The sequence below is a fragment of the Pelecanus crispus genome, chromosome 1 (assembly GCF_030463565.1).
Source record: "Pelecanus crispus isolate bPelCri1 chromosome 1, bPelCri1.pri, whole genome shotgun sequence".
In the NCBI taxonomy this organism is placed as follows: Eukaryota; Metazoa; Chordata; class Aves; order Pelecaniformes; family Pelecanidae; genus Pelecanus; species Pelecanus crispus.
This window is the reverse complement of record NC_134643.1, coordinates 209921897-209942553: the sequence shown is the minus strand read 5'-3', so window position 1 is coordinate 209942553 and position 20657 is coordinate 209921897. Positions and strand designations below refer to the sequence as shown.

At 42.0% G+C, this 20657-nt stretch overlaps 1 protein-coding gene across 9 annotated transcripts in view; it reads left to right on the top strand.

Annotated features, from left to right (window-relative positions):
• GRIA4 (glutamate ionotropic receptor AMPA type subunit 4) overlaps positions 1-20657 on the top strand; it is a 248307-nt gene that overhangs the window by 148672 nt on the left and 78978 nt on the right. For all 9 annotated transcript variants that reach the window (XM_075723300.1, XM_075723280.1, XM_075723294.1 and 6 more), the window contains exon 5: positions 19850-19903. In XM_075723300.1, coding sequence (XP_075579415.1) covers positions 19850-19903 — 54 coding nt within the window. The remainder of the gene's footprint in view (positions 1-19849; positions 19904-20657) is intronic.

The following is a 20657-nucleotide window of genomic DNA, read 5'->3' as shown; positions in this document are numbered from 1 at the left end:
CACCTAAGTGTAAAGCCTTTGCCCTTTATGCTAATGAAGGGAGATAAATTGGGTTTTGGGCATGTGGGTTTTTTCTTTTCTCAGTAGTGACCACCCATATATATATAGTTATAATATATTTTTACACTTGACCTAATTAAATTGAATTAATATTTTTCAGAATATTTATGTAATTTTTCCAGATCATGTGAATTGTCTTCTTCCCCAACATGCCTGGAGATCCCTTCCATCCTTCCAAAGGAAGGTCACTGTACAAACAGGAATGGCATTATAGCCAGGCTAGACAAAGTATGCAGAAGAGCTGCAGCTTTACTTTCTGTTGTGAAGGTCCTCGTCTTCCTAGACAGGCTGACCTGCAAGTAGGCCTGGAGTGCTCATTTGGGGTTCCAAAATGAAAGCACTTTGCCTTCAGAGATCAAGTGCCACAGTCAGAAACAGTCTCAGCCACAAAAACATTTAGTCTGCCAAAATGGGACTGAAGCAAAACAATTGTAGCCCAATGTAGAAAATGCAAAATAACAGCCATTTTAAAATATCAGCCGTTGACTTTTTCCCTTTGCATGAAGGCTTTAATAACCTGTAGCAGACAGGCAAGGTGGCTTCACAAATGGACTAAAAGTTGGCGTGCTCTTCCCTGCATACACAGAGGAATTGATTAAGCTTCAGTGACTCTAATTAACTCAACTTCTTTCCTGCCTAGTTCTCCTGTAATTGAGAGCCTAAGTTGTGACTATACTGTAATACTTTGCAATGTACAAGTAAATGTTCTGCAGAACATTTAGGAAAAGTAATTAAATCTCAGTAATGAGACCATAACTCAAAGTGCTTTGCCCTTAAATCTATGCTAATGAAGGGAGAGAAACTGGCTTGTGGGCTTGTTGGTTTCTTCTCAAGTGACTGCCCACATATATACACATTAACACTTCTCATGACTATGGACATCAAGCAGTGAAGACTGGAGACTTTTTTGCTGGCTGTGTTCAAAAAGTGAGCTCATGTGCTGCTCCCCTGCCCATACCTGGTGCCCACTTATCTGACCTGGTGTCTTCCACTCGCTCTCCTCTCTCAACCACCCAGCTGAGAAAATCAGCACCTTGCTGTTTCCTCACTTCCTGTGCAACTTTAATCTTACCATTTTCTATCTCCTTTTGTCTCCTGTGTTTTTCTTAGTTCTTATTTATTTTCTTCTCTCCACGTGCCTTGGTGTGTGTAGCAGCTGCCTCCACTCTCCATACCTGAGGCTTGCCTTCAGGGAAAATTTCTTTCCTGGAACCCAATGATTCCAGACTTCCCCTGTGTATAACCCCAGATGTGCATTTTTCACCATGTGATCTTCCTGCCAAGTTTTTATGTTGCTGTGGTGAGGTTGATGTTTTGGACAAGGGCCAAACCTGTACACTTTTTAAGGGTGAAGTACAGAGAGATGGAGTTTCATTTTCAGCTAAACATTCTGGAAAGGGAGAGTAGGGGCCAGCATTAAATTCAGGAGATGCATTCAGCCTGCACGCAACTGTTCATATCCGATTTGCGCAGATTGCTCGCTACTGTCTTAGCCTTGGAAAAGGTTTCAGATCTTACCGCTCAAGGCTATGCCAAGACTAACAAGACTGTGGTGATTTTCTTAACAAAGCTATGCTCCTCCTTGGTCATGCTCACCCACACAAGACCTTACAGTGTCCAGTGGCACCTGGAGATATTTGAGGATGATTTAAAACATTCTGCTTGGTTTCTGTATTAGCGCCAATCGGCATGTCTCAAACTAGATTTGAAGGGGGAAGGGGATAAAACCAGGCTCGCTAGAGATAAGCCTGGGGGCAGCAAGCCAATGTTTGAGGCATGGTGTGCTGGTGAGGTCCTTCAGTCTGCTGACTCAGTGGAGGTAGGGGATGGAGAGCAAAGCAACAGCAAAGACACAAGAGTTACTGATGTGTTAGAAACCACAGAAGCACCTGAGAACAGTCACAAAGGAATTAGGGCTTCTCCCCTCAGAAGGGTGGCAGGATCAATAGCCCAACTGAAGTGCATCTACACCAATGCACACAGCACGGGCTGTGGAAGATAACTTCCTGACACAGCTGGTCAGTGAGCCAACTAGGGCAGGCACCCCGCTGGACCTGTTGTTTGCACTTGTGGGTGATGTGACGGTTGGAGGCCATCTTGGGCGTAGCAATCATGAGATCATAGTTTTCGATTCTTAGAGAAGTAAGGAGGACAGTCAGCAGAACTGCTACCTTGGACTTCCAGATGGCAGACTTTGGCCTTTTGAGGAGCCTAGTTGACAGAGTCCCTTGGGAGACAGTCCTGAGGGGCAAAGGAGTCCAGGAAGGCTGGACATTCTTCAAGAAGGAAATCTTAAAGGCACAAAAGCAGGCTGTCCCCATATGCCGAAAGACGAGCCGGCATGGAAGACCAGCCTGGCTGAACAGAGAGCTTTGGCTGGAAATCAGAGGAAAAAAGAGAGTTTATGACCTTTGATAGAAAGGGCAGGGAAGGACTACAAGGATGTTGTGAAGTTATCTACCTGGACTTCAGTAAAGCCTTTGACACTGTCTCCCACAGCATTCTCCTAAGGAAGCTGGTGGTTCATGGCCTAGGCAGGTGTACTCTTCGCTAGCTAAAAAACTGGCTGGGTGGCCAAGCCCAGAGATTGTGGTGAATGGAGTTAAATCCAGTTGGCGACCAGCCACAAGTGGTGTTCCCCAGGGCTCCGTTTTGGGGCCAGTCTTGCTTAATATATTTATGAATGATCTGGATGAGAGGATTGAGTGCACCCTCAGTAAGTTTGCAGATGACACCAAGTTGGGTGGGAGTGTTGATCTGCTCCAGGGTAGGAAGGCTCTACAGAGGGATCTGGACAGGCTGGACAGATGGGCCGAGGCCAACTGTATGAGGTTCAACAAGGCCAAGTGCTGGGTCCTGCACTTGGGTCACAACAACCCCATGCAACGCTACAGGCTTGGGGAAGAGTGGCTGGAAAGCTGCCTGGCAGAAAAAGGACCTGTGGGTGTTGGTGGACAGCCGGCTGAACATGAGCCAGCAGTGTGCCCAGGTGGCCAAGAAGGCCAACAGCATCCTGGCTTGTATCAGGAATAGTGTGGCCAGCAGGAGCAGGGAAGTGATTGTGCCCCTGTACTCGGCGCTGGTGAGGCCGCACCTGGAATACTGTGTCCAGTTTTGGGCCCCTCACTACAAGAAAGACATTGAGGTGCTGGAGCGTGTTCAGAGGAGGGCAAAGAAGCTGGTGAAGGGTCTGGAGCACAGGCCTTATGAGGAGCAGCTGAGGGAACTGGGGTTGTTTAGCCTGGAGAAGAGGAGGCTGAGGGGAGACCTTACGCTCTCTACAGCTACCTGAAAGGAGGTTGTAGTGAGGTGGGTGTTGGTCTCTTCTCCCAAGTAACAACAAGAGGAAATGGCCTCAAGTTGCATCAGGGGAGGTTTAGATTGGATATTAGGAAGAATGTCTTCACCGAAAGGGTTGTCAAGCTTTGGAATAGGCTGCCCAGGGAAGCGGTGGAGTCACCATCCCTGGAGGTATTTAAAGGACATGTAGATGTGGTGCGTAGGGACACAGTTTAGCGGTGGACTTAGTGGAGTTAGGTTAGCGGTTGGACTCTATGATCTAATAAGGTCTTTTCCAACCTAAACATTTCTATGATTCTATGATTCAAAGCCCTGTTTAAGTACAACACTGGAGCAAGACATCAATTTCTGCAGGGTCACAGAATTGTTGCTTAAATTCATCAGTAAGACAAACAGTGTCTTCAGGCTATCTGAGTCAGTAGATCTCCACCTGCTCTCAAGAATCTGCTGCAACTTAAGTGTATTAAGAAATTTTAGCTCTTTATTAGACTTTATTCTCAGGATGGTGAAAGAACACCCTACCTCCTTAATATCTTGCAACAGCCATAACCAAGAAAATCTTTTTGTTACCTGTGAGTGAAAATCCTCCTTTACTCTCCTCTGTCAGACCTTATCATCCTGCAATCCCAGGCTCTGAAAGACAGACCACAAACATCAAGACTTTTGCCATAGGTGTTTTCTTTACTGGCCCACTTTAAGTGGTGCACATGACTTCCCTTTGGGGAAGGCAAGCGGGTCCTGACACATTTTAATTTACCAGTGTAGACCTGGTGTAAGGCTGGGGGTGGTGTGGCTCTGAGCATGTGAGCTCTGTCACTGTGGCCTCTCAGGGCAGCCTTGGAAGTGCTGGTGCTTTGGGCAGCTCCACAGTCCTTGACACAAGGGGGTGCAATGCTTGGCATGACCACTGCTACTCACCCCCAGAAATAACTCCAAAACAGTAGGTTTCAGTGCTGCACAGGAGCAGCAAAAGCAGTAAAATGAAGATGGAAGGTATCCCTGCCCATGGCAGGGGAGTTGGAACTATATGAGCTTTAAGGTCCCTTCCAACTCAAACCATTCTATGATTCTATGATTCTATGATTTTATGAAGATCTATTTCATATGAGCTTTACCCAGAACTTCCAAAAGTGTGTTTTCATTTTGGAGAAAGCACATCTACTCTAAACAGTTATGGAGGACTCTTTATGCTTAACAGAATGTTTTCTAGAACCTCGTAAGTGATCTCACTAAATATGATGAAGTGTCTCCCCAGTTTACTTACCTGGCCCTTTGTTTCATCTGTTCATACACAGCCATAATAAAAATATGCCACATGTTTGAAATTAAAAAAATTAGCTATGATAGTCTTTATTTGTATTGCATAAATGACTAGAAACACAGGCAAAGCCCCATTTTCCTACACGGATGAAATCAGAGATTTTTTTGCCATTACCTTTCCAGCGTACTGGAAAAGATAGAAAAAAGGAGCTAAAACAAAGACACAGAAATATAAAATGACATCTCCACAGATTTATATAACTCATATAGCTTATATAGCAGAATGCATTTCTAGTGATTCATATTCTTCTGTCAAGGACTGTTATGTCCTTGTTTATCAGCAACCCTTTTTTCTGTGAACCACAACACTTTCAGCAGGTGGTCTTTTAAAAGCACAAAAATATTCTGTTTGAATCAAAGGATTAAAGTTGGTGAGAGAGATGGAAATTCTCTGCTGTGTCTCTTCTTTCCAAGTTATGTTTCTAAAGTGGTCCCCTGAATTTAATACAAAGAACTTCCTGCTTAAGATGCAGTGAATACTTGAAACACATTTGTAATGTCGTGATTTCCATTTCCTGCCAACTAATGCACTAATACTGGCAGCAAGCAGTGCAGCATCTGAACAGCCCAGGCCCAAGTAGTCATTTACTGTATATGGCACAGCAATAATCAGGCCCTTGTGTTTCTCTCACTTTTCACTTTTTCACAGGAATTTTCCTTATTTTCTTACTCCTTCTTTTCTTTTTATTTTTCTTCCTGCATTTTAAAATAGTGTATCTATTTGCATTTCTGGCTTATTCACCTAAAATCAGAAGCCTAAGGATAAAGGGTGTATCTACCAAAATTAGAAAATCATTACTTTAATCTTATTACATATTTACTGAATGTCTATTTAAAATACATAACTCATGTTTTAAAATAAATATGCCTACAAAAGAAATGTGTTTTTATTTATTACTGAGAAGGCCCAAACAAAGTTAATACCAGCTACCTATTTAAGCTGAACTTGTGAAACCCCGTCAGGCTTCCTAGTTTAACAAAATTTTTTTTTCTTCTCATATTATTTTATTCTCATTAGTATTTATTCAGTGCTTAATTTGTATCAGTACAATCCGAAGCAATCCAGAAGCTACATATAGCAGAAAAAAGCAGTGGTTAGAATTACTAAAACAGTAAGAAGTGAGGACTGATACCCCCTTGTTTTTTGTGGGCTCTTTCTCTTAGACCACCACTACCATCAGCATCATAAAAATCTTCTTCCTAAAAACATACTGAGCGAGCAAGAAATAGCATTTACTATGGCTAATCAAGAAATATGTGCAAATTGACTGACCAGGTAGTACCCATGTGCTGACTAGTAGCTGTCAGACAAGAGGTGTAGTGTCGGGGTGCTTCTTATCCCTTCGGTGGCAAAAATGTTTCACCCAGCAGCCAGTATTAATAAGGACTGTACCACCTTAATGTCTTAGATGTCCTAGATGTCTTTGATGATGTCTTAGAGGCATTGTCTTCCTTTCAGTATAGCTGAAATTGCCAAATGTGTTAAAAATTGGAAAATTTTTAACTGGAAAAAACTGGAAGATTCATAGACAGATCCACGGACAACTCAGTAGCACAAATATGATTTCCTTAGGAAAGAGGACTAAAAATATATACCAAAACACATTTAAAGAAATGTTATATCACTCTCTTCTAAGTCTTATTTGCATTCAGTTAGTTGGAATAATTTACCTTCAGTAAATACATGTCATAGATTTCTTTTGTTATTTCTTTGTTTGCTAACTTTCAAGCAAGTGTGAAGTGCAATAAAATGATGAAATTGTGGTCAGATTTGAAGAATAACACAGAAGATCATTTTGGAGATTTCAGTGAAAACATATGTTATTTGTTCAGCCATTGTATTTGCTCTTTTTACTTCTTCAGACACTAATAACACTTATTACTAGAGAAGCAGACTGTCATTTGCTCAGCCATAGCTGATCTCACAGCTATTACTTATAGTTTGTTCAGTGCTCAGAAATGTGTTCAGATATACAATGAAGTCAATGCTCCAAATAGATTTTACAATTAAGCTGAGAAGTGTAATATAAGACTCATTTAGATCGTGATGGATAGTTTTGTTAACTGTAAATACTTTAGCCCTTTTCTTTTGGCCTTTCATTCTTTTTTCTTTTTGCTGTTAATCTATATCAAAAGCACATTTAAAATTATGTAAGGAAGCTTTCAAATGCATGAAATGCTGAAGTTGGAAGTTAACAGTTATGGTCCGCCATTTCTTTTTCTGCCAGAATTCTCATGTCAGCACATATTAAACACTGCAGAGCAAATAAGGTACCAGAAAAAAGACTGGAGTCAGAGCTCTAAGACTTGGTTTTAGTCAGATTTTGGACCCAGTTTTGAAATTCAGACTGTGAAGTACTGACATGAGCAGCTCTATTCTACAAACAGAATAACAGAATAATTGAGGTTGGAAGTGACCTCTGAAGGTCATCTGGACACTCCCACTGCTCAAGGGGGCAAGCTTAGATCAGGTTACTCATCCAGTCAAATTTTGAACACTTTCAAGGATGGAGATCCCACAACCCCTTTATGGCCTGTTTCAGTACTTGACTACCTCACGTTAAGAAAAAAAAAAAAAATCCTCATGTCTAGCTGGAATTTCTTGTGTTACAACATGTGTTCTTTGCCTTTTGTCCTGTTGCTTTGTATCTCCAGGAAGAGTCAGATAGCCTCTTCCCTACACCATCCCATCGGGTATTACTAAGATCTGCCTGAGCCTTTTCTTCTCCAGGCTGAACAGTCCCAGCTGTCTCAGCTTCTCCTCATATGACAGATGCTTCAAGCCCTCAGTCACCTTTGTGGCCCTTCTCTGGACCCACTCCAGTATGTCCATGTCTCTCTTGCACTGGGGAGCCCAGCACTGGACACAGCACTCCAAATGTGCCTCACCAGAGCTGAGCAGAGGGGAGGAATCACCTTCCTTGACCTGCTAGCAGTGCAGCCCAAGAGGCTGTTGGCTTTCTTTGCCACGAGGGTGCATGGTAAACTTGTCTACCAGAAGCCCCAGGAGCTTTTCTGCAAAGCCTGTTCCTATCCAGTGTCTACCCAGCCTGCCCTGCTGTGTTTGTTGAGTCAGGCTGAGAGTCAGGCCAAAAAATAAGGCACAGATCTACACAGATGAGCTCATTTATTTCTCATTACTCTGTTTGTACACCTATAGGCAGCTCTTGAGATAAAAATACCTTATGAGTGGGTGAACTGTGTATCATCTTGTACTGATTCTTGCAAACCCATAATGTGCTTGCATCAGAAACAGCTAGAAGGAGTACCAGGGTGATCAGATCAACCTCTGTGCTACTTTAAGTGACCAGATCTAAAACAATCCTTCACTAAGCCAGGCAACATGCTTATCCAGTATTTTGGTTCCTCATTCTCTGCTACTAAATACTCTGCTGCTTCTTCCTAATGTTGGATAGTCCTCTTGGGCAGATTTTTACTAGAAATTGAGTTTAACTGTGTCTCCATAATGACCTTCATGCAAAGCTCGGCCAAGCAAACTGCAAAACACAAGCTAACTGTAATTGCATTTGCCTAGGACCTTTATGTTTGCTTCTTTTTGAAAGAGCATATTGCTACTCCTAATATCTGTTTTCTCTGGCTTTTTCATATGCAGTAACGTTTGCAGTGTTTGTTTCTATATTTGTGTATACAGATATGTACATAAATACATGCCCATGGACATAACGCAGGACTCTATTCAGCAAAAAAATGTTTTTCCTTTCTGCAAGAATGGCAATGGATTTCCTTTCTTTTTCCATCTGTAGCAGCTCCATCCTCTCCCACCTGTCTCTGTCGGACAAAGTTCAAACCTCAGCACTCTGTGTGTCAGATGTCTTCCGAGGTGTCACTGTGAGCAGCATTTTCTGAATTTTGTATAGTGAATCAGTTTTGCTGTCAGAGATCATCAGTCTGGCTCCTGGTCTACCAGACAGGCTGATTCCTGTCTTTTTTTCCTGCTCCCTGCCCTCCCCTGCCCGTAAGAACTAAACGGGATGTTTCCCAGTAGACAAGAGTCTACTTTTCTCAGCTCTGTCAGTGCTCTGTATCAGCAAGATCAAGCCTTGCTGCTCATCCAGGGCTGTATTTGCCTTTAAACACAGAGGTGAAAACTGCTATGCAGCATCTGGCACATATTTAATGCTTCGATGTACACAACTGAATTGATACATAATAATAAAAAGAATGTACATTGTACTTTGTAATATTAAAAATTAAAAAGAGATGTAAAGTTGTCACAGGGCAAGGTATTAGTATCATTAATCTTATATTGTAAAAATTACAAGCCAATAAACTCTAATTAATAATAGCTAACAGTACTTATTAACAACCATTATAGGGATGTAGCTGCAGTGTCTTGGATGCTGTTCATAGCTGTCTAACTCACTCAGTTTTTCAATGTGGTGTTTGACATCGCTGATCCTCAGCTTCCCCAGCCTTAAAGAGCCTTGAGATATGTAGCTGTTAGCATTGAAAACCAAATCTCTCTGATGGGTAATATGGAGCAGGCTGTCACAGCAAGATTGTTTATTATTATTACCATCAAAATGAAAGTAAATAAATGTGTGAGTGGGGGAAAGTACAGAAGCTGACATACTCCACTCCTTCTTGGTCTGCTCTTACTATTTTGCCATCAGAGTGCTAAACCTGAAAAAGTAATGTTTGACTGCTGAATTTCTCTAAATTGATCAAGTTGTACATTTTGCTGTTTTTAAAAGCGTGGTTTTTCTCATCTTAATTTCCAGTGTGTCTACTAACTGAAGCTAGCACCTGGCATTTTTGCAAATGAATTTTAAATCACTAGCATAATTAATTTAAGATAATAATAATAATAAATTAAAACATAATACTTAAATAGGTTACACCATAATACTTACAGGAAGGCAGAAATTAACCAGACACATGAATTAGGCAGAGTATTAGCTCAATCATTCCTCTACAATTTCTTCTGCTTTCCTGTTTTCCATGAACACAGCAGCGCATTTGCACAAAGGATCACTAGCACAACACAGATAAGTATTTATCAAGAGATCACATTGCTTTTACATGTAGTTTAGTTGCATAATGAGGATTTCTTTATCCCTTGAGTCAGAAATGGCATGGACTTCCCTCATCTCTCACTGTCTCCAGTTTTCCTCTCTATCTTTTTGATTTGGATGAACAAAATGCAGGTTTAGTTGTGCTCACACAGCAGCACAGGAGCAAATCATCAGCCAAAGAATTTGGTATGTGCACAGCACACAGTAATTTGGGCTGATGGCAGAATTGTTGGACTTACGCTACTTCAGGGACATAGTAGCAGCTCTCTGTGTATCTCTTCTTTTTCCCAGGGGGGTTGGGAGATTCATAAAGTGCCTTTTCCATATCATTCCTTTTTCTTCATGCTTTTTTCCCCTAGAGGTCTACAGAGTTGCTTCTAAGCAACACTGATAGCTCTTCTTGAGGGAGCCAGCTGCAACCACTGCCCCCAGCATCTTCCTCACCCCGCAGAGCCAGGAGGGGCTCTCTGCATTTTTTGTGAAGACTTATTTTCTGTGAAGCAGCTGGGATTTTGCACACAATAATATTCCCACACTGCACAGTAATAAAAGCACATTTTGTCACTGCACCATACAACTGATGAAGTTTGGACCCGAGAAATAGGTTATTTCAGTTAGTGAAAGAACAAATAGGCGGTAGAAGACAAAGGATGAATACAAATGGTTCAGGGGATTTGTAAAGTGACCTTCTTACACCCTTCTTCTCTTTCTTTGCCTCCTTTTTCCCTACAAGTCTGCATATCCCATTTACCTCTGAGTGCGCCTTTCACAGGAGTAGGCTTTGAATGCAAGCAATTTCAACAGCAGAAGAAAGCAACCAGCCATCCTTAGGGCACTGGTTAATGGCCTTTGAGCCACCTCTCCAGGTTTTCTTCCCTGGCAGCTGCTCGTGCCATGCAGGGCTCTGCCCTGCTAGCTGATCGTGGGCATGGGGGCTGTGTGGGAAGCATCCTTCCCCTCTACTTGGCTGTGCGTGGGGCATGTGTGTGCAATGCTGTGCCGGCTCAGTGCCTGCCTTCACAACAAAGAAATGCTGATTTGTAAGGAGCCACTTCTGCTTTGTTTGTTGCCTTCTTTAACATCCTCTCTGGTGGCTGTAGGCTGTTAACAGTCCACCCTTTCCCCAACAACAGTGCCCTTTTGTGAGCACTAGCTGTTAAAATTAAGCTTGTTTCTCAATTGCGTTTTTATGGCTTTGTAAAAGATTTATCCTTGCTTCACATATTGTATAAAAACCCATTTCAGTTGTGGTTTATATCATCACCATTTCTGTCACAATATTTTAGGTCAGGTCTCAATCTTCCATCTAACAAGTCTCCACACTTTTTATATTGTGTTAGACAGACTTCATTTTATTGCAGGTGTTCTTTTTCTTAAGGCAGCAGATTGTGACACAATAGCATAGAGGAAAACCTTTGTTAAAGTCCCATTAGTAATGCACAGCTATCACCCTTTGAAGAGATTTAACTGAAAATAAGTCCTTTTCACTCCAGCTATACTGACCTCCATCTTCTGGAAATCATAACGAGGGACATTTCATGCTACAGAAGTTAAACATTCTTTTAAAATGAGTTATATGCAATATCCATTTCATAGTAGTAGAGAACAGAGGATGACTTGGGGCCTGATTCTCTGTTCAGGTGCAGATGTAAGTCTGGAAATGGTTTTATCAAAGTCAGTGAACTTGCCACTCCGGGGGAAAAAAAAAAGAAAAGAATCAAAGCAGACACTGGTAGCTCTTCTTTTTGACAGTGGAATAGTTCTGAATTTCCTAGGCCAGGCAATTGTTCAGCTAAATGGAAAGAACAGTATTGTATGATAAAGTCAGAAAGTTCAGAGTTCTGTCTAAAGCCCAAGTTGGATTCAGATCTCACTGGCCCTTTTACCACACTTTAAAGTCAGTGGTACAATTCTAGTTACTTTTGATTACCACTGGAATCACTGAAATCAGAATAAGGCGTTTTCTTACAGTATGGTAGATCAGCAACTAAAAATTCTCACAATGTACTGTCCTTTTAGTGTCTAATACATAAATGCATTTGGTAATGTGAATAGAGCCTAAGGCTGATTTTTTTTTTCCAAAGTTCACCTTTCAGCAGACACTCACATACACAATGATATTTGGGGGATAAAAAGTTGCCATTACATTCTGAAACAACCTTGATAGCGTAATGACCTTAATATTTCACTTTCTTTTATTCTATCCTGTTACATTTACTGAAATGAAGTATTCACTAGTAGTGTGACTACTGGATAATACATGGAATGGCTCTTGTCTTTCCTGTTAATGGTAATTTGGGAAACAGATTGTATTTTCTTATTCGTTCTTCTTCAGAACAGTGTTGATTATTTAATAATTTCTTCAGTTTTACAAATAAGAGTATAAAAGAGTTCCAATTCTAGGTGCTAGCTGCCTTGGTCATTGAACTAAAATATGCAAATCAATATTCAAAAGCCAGTGCAGCATCCTGCTTTCCCCTGCTCTCATCCTTCCCCAAAAAAGTCACAAATCAGTTCACCTTTCCCAACACTTTCTTCCCAAAATGTCTCTGAGCAAGCTGAGATCACCTTAACCTCTCACTGTGACAAAAAACAGGTGCAGTATCTGTGTGTGGTGTTTAAGGAGAAGTCAAGAGTGGGAGTATAGAGCAAAAATAAATGTTTAGAAGGTGTAAGTGAAGAAGTACTACATGAGGGGGAGGAATGGATCTGATCCTACTCACTCAGGTTGCTGGCATCCTGAATCAAAGCATCCTGAAGCAATGAAAAGGACAGTTACACATACAGACTCCTCCCTGACCTACCATGACCCTGACCTACCATATGAGCAGTTTCATCGTCTGTCACTGCTTACGTGCCTGGCAAAGCCCATCTTTGATGCCTAGCCCTGTCTCAGGTTTTGCAGCTGGCCAGGTGTCACGAATGAAGGTTTGTGAATCCTGCTGATTATGTCAATTCACTATGAATGAGTGACTTTACACAGTTTGATTTAGTAAAAGTTAGAGTTTACTTATAGCGAATTGCAGAATTTGGTTATAGTATTTTTAATAGCACTCAATCACCAATGATTAATAAAGTGATAGACAAAATTAATCAAAACAGTGACTTAGCTACAGATTCGAAGATGGCAAGGTTCACTCTATTACTACACAAAAGCACACATAAAAGAGAATAAATCACAAAAAGTTAAGCTGATTCATAAAAGCATTGCGTATATATGGAATAAAAGTAAAAGGGGGAGAGAGAGCAAAAAGGAGGGAGGCGGGGCGAAAGGGAACCCTCCCGTTGAGTCACAAGGTTCGGACTAGACCCCCTTGCTTTCTAAACTCCTTCTCAGAGAGGAGTCTAGGTGCGGCTAGGTCTAGTCCTAGTCTCAGACTTGGTCAACGGTTTATATGAATAAGAGTAATGTATATATATAAAGGAAATTTGGATTATACGAGAGAGAAAGAGAAATTGTATGTAGGGAATGCGGGAACCCTGCCGTTGAGTCATGAGGTTCGGAATGGACCCCCTTGCTTTCTAGACTCCTTCTCAGAGAGGAGCCTAGGTGCAGCTAGGCCCACTCCTAGTCTCAGACTTGGTCAACGGTTTATAAGAGTAATGCTATAAGGATAGTACAGCAATATCAAACTCCTTTAAAATTGAATCATACATCTACAAACTACTTAAATTGATTTATGCATGCAACTTACAACTATAAATGCAAATGTGAAAATAGTATACCTGTTAAAAATTCCCCTCGAGTTTAGTGAAATACTCACGTCTAATGCCTTGGCATTTCTCAACGGGTGAGAGCAGAGTCTCGAGGAGTGAAGAATATCAGCAGCCCAGGCTCCGTTGTCGATCTCCGGCAATGGAGTTCTGGTGGCAGCAGACTTTGGGAATCTGCTAGTTTTCGCTGACTCCGAGAGACATTTCGATCAGAGGGAGATGCTGGTGCGGCCCGTGGCAGTCCAGGAGAGCTCAAAGGGCCTCACTTAGGACTGCCGTTTTATAGGATTGTGAGATGATTGACTTTAATCACCAGTAAATTTCCATCCGAGCCACAATTCGGGTCGGCTTGTTGCTGGAATTCCAGCAGCGATGATACCACCCTGTTTCAAGGCTGTCCGGGGTAGCTGTTTGTTCTCGTTCCCCTCGTTAGCCATAATATGAATCTTGATAAGAACAGAGACGCTCTCTGCTCCAGCCATGTAGGAGTTTCTGGTACAATTAAGGAGCGCTTAACTGACCAACTCTCTACGCAAAAGCTGCAGCCTGCGAATTCCTGAGATTGTAAAGCAGACGAAGTAGAGGGGAAAAAAACAGGACAGAAAAAAAAACAGGGGCAGGGGGAAGATGTACCACCACACCAGGGTGAGAGCCAAGCCAGACCTCCTGCTCCCTGGGCAGAGCCCACCATGGGTGCCTGTGGCAGCGTCGCCCTCTCTTCCTTTTGAAATGAAGACAGTTCTGACGGCTCAACCTCTTGCTATACACGGATCTGCCACCTGCCCCACAGATGTTCAGGGTCCATCTAAGGGAGTGGGGCCCACAGGTACACAGAGCATCTCAGTTGGTATCAAGAGCGTGTTATTTTGAAGTGAATCTCCTGATTACGGCCGTTTACTGTGATGCGCTTCACATCAAGGGTGGACTCAAAATACGTGAATTGGTTTTCTTTTGGATGATGCAAAACAGGAAAATAGAATAAAATCATAGAATCGTTTAGGTTGGAAAAGACCTTTAAGATCATCCAGTCCAACCATTAACCTAACATTACCAAGTCCACACTAAACCAGTTAAGGGTAGACGAGACTAAACCATGTCCCAAAGTGCCACGTCTATGGGTTTTTTGAACACTTCCAGGGATGGTGACTCCACCACCTCTCTGGGCAGCCTGTTCCAATGCTTGACCACCCTTTCTGTGAAGAAATTTTTCCTAATATCCAATCTAAACCTCCCCCGACGCAGCTTGAGCCCATTTCCTCTCGTCCTATCATTTATTCCTTGGGAGAAGAGCCCAACACCCACCTCACTACAACCTCCTTTCTGGTAGTTGTAGAGAGACGTAAAGTCTCCCCTCAGCCTCCAGATCCCTCTGTACAGCCTTCCTACCCTGGAGCAGATCAACACTCCCACCCAACTTGGTGTCATCTGCAAAGTTACTGAGGGTGCACTCAATCCTCTCATCCAGATCATTCATAAATATATTACGCAAGACTGGCCCCAAAACGGAGCCCTGGGGAACACCACTTGTGGCTGGTCGCCAGCTGGATTTAACTCCGTTCACCACAATCTCTGGGCTTGGCCACCCAGCCAGTTTTTTAGCTAGCGAAGAGTACACCTGCCTAGGCCATGAACCGCCAGCTTCCTTAGGAGAATGCTGTGGGAAACAGTGTCAAAGGCTTTACTGAAGTCCAGGTAGATAACTTCACAACATCCTTGTAGTCCTTCTGAGTTCCCTGCCCCTTCTTCCAAAGGTCATAAATGCTCTTTTTTTCTCTGATTTCCAGCCAAAGCTCTCTGTTCAGTCAGGCTGGTCTTCCGTGCCGGCTCATCTTTCGGCATATGGGGACAGCCTGCTTTTGTGCCTTTAAGATTTCCTTCTTGAAGAATGTCCAGCCTAAAGTCCAGGTAGATGACATCCACAGCCTTTCCCTCATCCACTAGGCGGGTTACCAGTTCATAGAAGGAGATCAGGTTGGTCAAGCAGGACCTGCCGTTCATGAACCCATGCTGGCTGGGCCTGATCCCCTCTTTGGCATGCACACATTGAGCATACTCAGGATGAACCGCTCCATAATCTTCCCTGGCACCGAGGTCAGGCTGACAGGCCTGTAGTTCCCTGGATCCTCTTTCTGGCCCTTCTTGTAGATGAGCATCACATTGGCAAGCCTCCAGTCGTCTGGCACCTCCCCTGTTAACCAGGACTGCTGATAGGTGATGGGGAGTGGCTTGGTGAGCTCCTCTGTCAGCTCTCTCAGTACTCTGGGGTGGATCCCATCTGGCCCCATAGACTTGTGAGTGTCCAGGTGGCATAGCAGGTCATTAACTGCTTCCTCCTGGATTATGGGGGCTTCATTCTGCTCCCTGTCCCTGTCTTCCAGCTCAAGGGGCTGAATACCCTGGGGATGACTGGTCTGGCTATTAAAGACAGAGGCAAATGCGGCATTAAGTACGTCAGCCTTTTCCTCATCCTTGGTGGCAATGTTCCCCCCCTGCATCCAATAAAGGATTGAGATTCTCCTTGGCTCTCTTTTTGTTGTTAATGTGTTTGTAGAAACATTTTTTATTATCTCTTACAACAGTGGCCAGATTGAACTCTAGCTGGGCTTTTGCCTTTCTACTTTCCTCTCTGCATGACCTAACAAGATCCCTGTACTCTTCTTGAGTTGCCTGCCCCTTCTTCCAAAGGTGGTAAACTCTCCTTTTTTTCCTGACTCCCAGCAAAAGCTCCCTGTTCTGCCAGGCCGGTCGTCTTCCCCGCCGGTTGGTCTTAAGGCACATGGGGACAGCCCGCTCCTGCACCCTTAAGACTTCCTTCTTGAAGAAGGCCCAGCCTTCCTGGACCCCTTTCCCTTCAGGACTGCCTCCCAGGGGACTTTCCCAAACAATGTCCTGAAGAGGCCAAAGTCTGCCCAGAGGCACCCCTGAAGTGCACCGGCACCCAGTGTGAGTTCAGTCTAGTGACCAGGTTAGAGATAGTCCAGAGTAAAACACTGAAATGTGCATGCTGTGGATGCCAGCTCCTTAGCACCAATGCTTTTGCTGTACAGATCCTATCCTACGGACTTCACTGCTTGCTAATGTAGATGTTAGGCAATGCAACTCTACCCTCTCTCTGTACTGTGACTGAGCTTGGCCCTTCAGTGTGAATTTAGGGGCACAAGGAAGTGCGTGGGTTTGTAAGGTGCCCCCAGACTTAATGAACTTATATAGCAAAGGCTTTTTGGAACACTCTCTCATCTCAGTCTTGTTTTCCCTTTCAGAATACATTTGCTGGATCTTTTACCTACCCCCACCCCAACTCTGCCATAGAAGGAAAATATTCTTCCCTTACTCACCGGCATTCATCTGTTTAGTTTGTGGTTCAGGGCAATATCTACTGTTATGTGCATGGAGTAGTTGAGGTCTCATCTCTGTTAAAGCTCTGCTAACCAGTTCAAGAATAGAGAAGAGAAGTGAGAGAGTTTGCATTCCAGACTGAGTAGCTGTCAGAAACTCCTTCTCTTGTTACGGAAGTCTTAAGTTCATTGCCTCAATTTATCTCGGTGTAGAAGTACAGTATAAAGAAAGGTGGTTCTTCAGGTAGTGAGAATTCATATCCTATCTTATAATCTGCAGCTCTGAGTATTTGAGAGAGAAAGGTAACTGTATGTATATTTTGGATATTTGAAAGCATGAGATGCTCACAGAAAGCCGTTTCACTAAACAGGCACTTTCTTCCTGAATCATAAGCAATTCCTGGTTTGCGAAATATGTGTGATCAATAACCGTAAACATTTTCAAATTCAAAATCAGAATTGTATCCAATCCTGGTTGGAAATATAAGCCATACAGCATCATTTCTCTTCTCTGTCTGCAGGATCAACATTCTTAGGGTAAAATTCATCTCAGTTAACATTAGGGATATAAAATGTAGGTGTCGACATCAGAGCTAATCATCATCAACTCTTTTTCTAGTCTGTGCAGAAAAATATGCACTTTCAGGGCATGAGCTGTCTAATTAATTTAAACATGTGCTTTAGGATAAGATGAATCATTTCCTCAAAATGCCTGCTCTTTCCACTGATGATAAAGGAAGTTAGAACAACTAGATGATACATAAATGCGTACTTTATCACTCAGCCTAAGAGACAAGTTTTGAGAGAATACACTAAAAAATTCAAATGTTCTTTTCAAAAATACTCTGTATTGTTCACATTAAATCCAGGAATTCTGCAGTCATTTCTACATGCATTTGCTACGAGCAAGCCCAGAAGCAAATCTGGTTAATCATTTGCAGTATTTACCCATTTTGACTGTGACAAATATGGACATGTTATCTAACGTACCTCAACGGCCGCAGTTTGATCATGTGCTTATTTTATTTGACTGATATGTTGCAATGATCATCACAATTTGTGTTATGAAACCAAACCAGGGAACAGATCACTAAGGGTGTTAATTGCCAAAGCTACATCAGCTTCCAAGAGCTTGAAGGGAGCTGCAGTGATTTTGCCCAAGCTGAGGATCTGGTTATCATGTCATGTACATCTTAAATCATGGCAGTCCACTTACATTTAAACTGTGATGCTGTAGTTATTTAAAAATATGAGGTATTAATGTGTACCAGTTTCCCTATAATGAGGCGGCAAACTCATTTTCATTACCATGTATTGCTGAAGGAGCACAGATGTAAAAGCATTACTGGTGTCAGGGATCACATCCCTATTGAAGCCATTGAACCAGCAGAGGTTTGAACCCTTTGTATTCAGTGCAAAAAAAGGGCTTGACAGCACCCTCCTCACATGTGTTGAGTTGGTGATAGGGAAAAGTGTGATTTCTCCCTCTGCTACCCCACAATAAAACGGTAGCAATGGTACCTAATCACTGATCTTAATGGGAGTTTGAGTCCAAAATAAGCAATTCATTTATATGAAGGGTGACAATCTGGTCGGAGGGGGGAGGGGTGGGGGGGAGGGTGTCTTTTGGGGTTTTTTTAGCTTATGTTTTGCTTTTTAAATACAACCATTTTAGCTACAGACTATAAATACGAAATAGAGGTTGGGAAACAAGAAGAACAAAAGGAAAGCAGACAAATTGCTTATTCACTTCATTACTTTAAAATAATGAAATTCAAACAGTTCTGACAAGATGCTTATGCCACATCCCTTCGATTTTCCCTTCCACTCTTCTGTAGAAGCAAACTGACTTACTGGAACAACAGAGCTGGGAATCAAGCATTTCCAAGTCTTAATCTAGATTTAGATATTGGATCCTTGGCTGTCTTTGGCCAAGTTGTTTAGTCCTTCAGCTACTTGTCTCTCATCTCCAAAATTTGATAAGAATTATTTTTTGCTGCACTGGGAAAAGGGGCTGCAAAGCTTAGTGAATGTTTGTTCTTTCTTGTGAATATGAGGTGCAATCCATGAAGGCAAGAACTTGCCAACTCTTCAGGATAGGGCCTAGAGCTAAGATTTCAAAGCAGGAAAGGAGACAGATCTATAAGTTTCCCATTACTTATGGAGTAACCTTCACCGCATGGAAAACTTTTGCCTGTATCTTATTTATTCATTTGGAAGGAAGCTAAAGTGATTTGTGGAGATGAGTACATGAGGAGAAAAAAAAGCCACATATTTGGGTGGCAAGCAGACTTTTTCTAAATGAGTGGTAAACTGCTTTAATCTGTAATGAAACTATTAACACAATTTTCTAATGACAAAATATTTGGTTTTCAGTGCATTAAATAAGAAGCATTCCATCATAGGAATGGCAATAATATTGATACAAGGTGTGGGTTGACATAGGTTTTGTCTAAACCCTGTTGTTGATCTTGCCATCTCAGGACTGTAGCAGCTGCACATCATGGTTGTTCCTTTTTTGCATCACTTGATGTTATATTTGGGTTAAACACTCAAGGGTAGCCTTGCTGTCCGTTCTTGCTCTGTCCTCGCTCACATCCGTTCCCAAAGTCTTTAGTGTATTACTAAGATCTGAATAACACTCGTAGTGCTTGACCACCTCAAGGGCAAACAGCTTTGATCCCAAGAGATGAAAACCCAGTTTGATTCATAAATTCCACACTGATTTAAAATTAAAAGGTACATCAGCAGGTAGGATTTCCAGCTAATGTGTGACCTCCTCCTTCTGAATTTGTATCCCATAGATAATAGCTCTATTTGATAAAACACTATACTACAGTAACATTTTCAATCATACAGAAGACACTCAGATTACCAGTTCATTACTTTACTCACTTTCATTTTAGCTTCTTCCCATGATTAAGCACCTGGAAAGTTATAGCTACCTTATTGGAGAAAGACTCAACATTATATTGCTGATGTTATATATTTCAGAATTTATATCTATCTGGCAATGAAAACACCTTTCTAGAGAAAACAATATGACATTGTATTTTCTTTTTCTTTCTTATTTCTCTCCCACAGATTGTGAGCGTGGGAAAGCATGTTAAAGGATACCATTATATTGTTGCCAACCTGGTAAGATACTTTTCTAGAATTATACTCCTGCTCGGTAAGTGAAACACTCAGTTTTGCTTTGAAGTTATCTCACTTCACACATTTGCCATTTGTCATTAATATGTGGTTGCGTGTAATATATTCTTTATGGTGCGTAAAAGAACTTGGTTTTGTTGTTACAGCCATCTAGACAAGAAGGGCACAATGTTACCTCTTCAATTTTATCAAAATCAATGTAGCATAAAGGACTGCTAAGTGCATCTTGTGGCTGAATTAGGATTTACGGAAGTACACTATGATTTTTGACTCATCTTTTTAATATTACTAATATAACAATTCTCGAGGTAACTTTTCTACATTCTCCAGGGAATATTCATTTTGCTGTAAGATCAGCTATTTCCAGTCAAATTACTAGTTCAGTATTTTCACTCTAAGTCTAAACTGCACATTCACACAGATAATGTTCAGAAGAGGGCAAAGAAAGAGTAAATGCAATATTTTATTAATAGAATTAACCCATTCTTTAAGCCAAAATACCCGCCTGGCCAAGCACAGTGAATGTAGGACACTCTAATGTATGTTTTAAATTATATTCTTTTTGCTCTCCCTCAAGGAATTCTAGTTGACATGAAATGTGTTCCCCAGGGCTCCGTTTTGGGGCCAGCTTTCTTTAATATCTTTGTCAATGATCTAGATGGGGGGATTGATTGCACCCTCAGTAAGTTTGCAGATGACACCAAGCTGGGTGGGAGTGTCGATCCACTCAAGGGTAGGA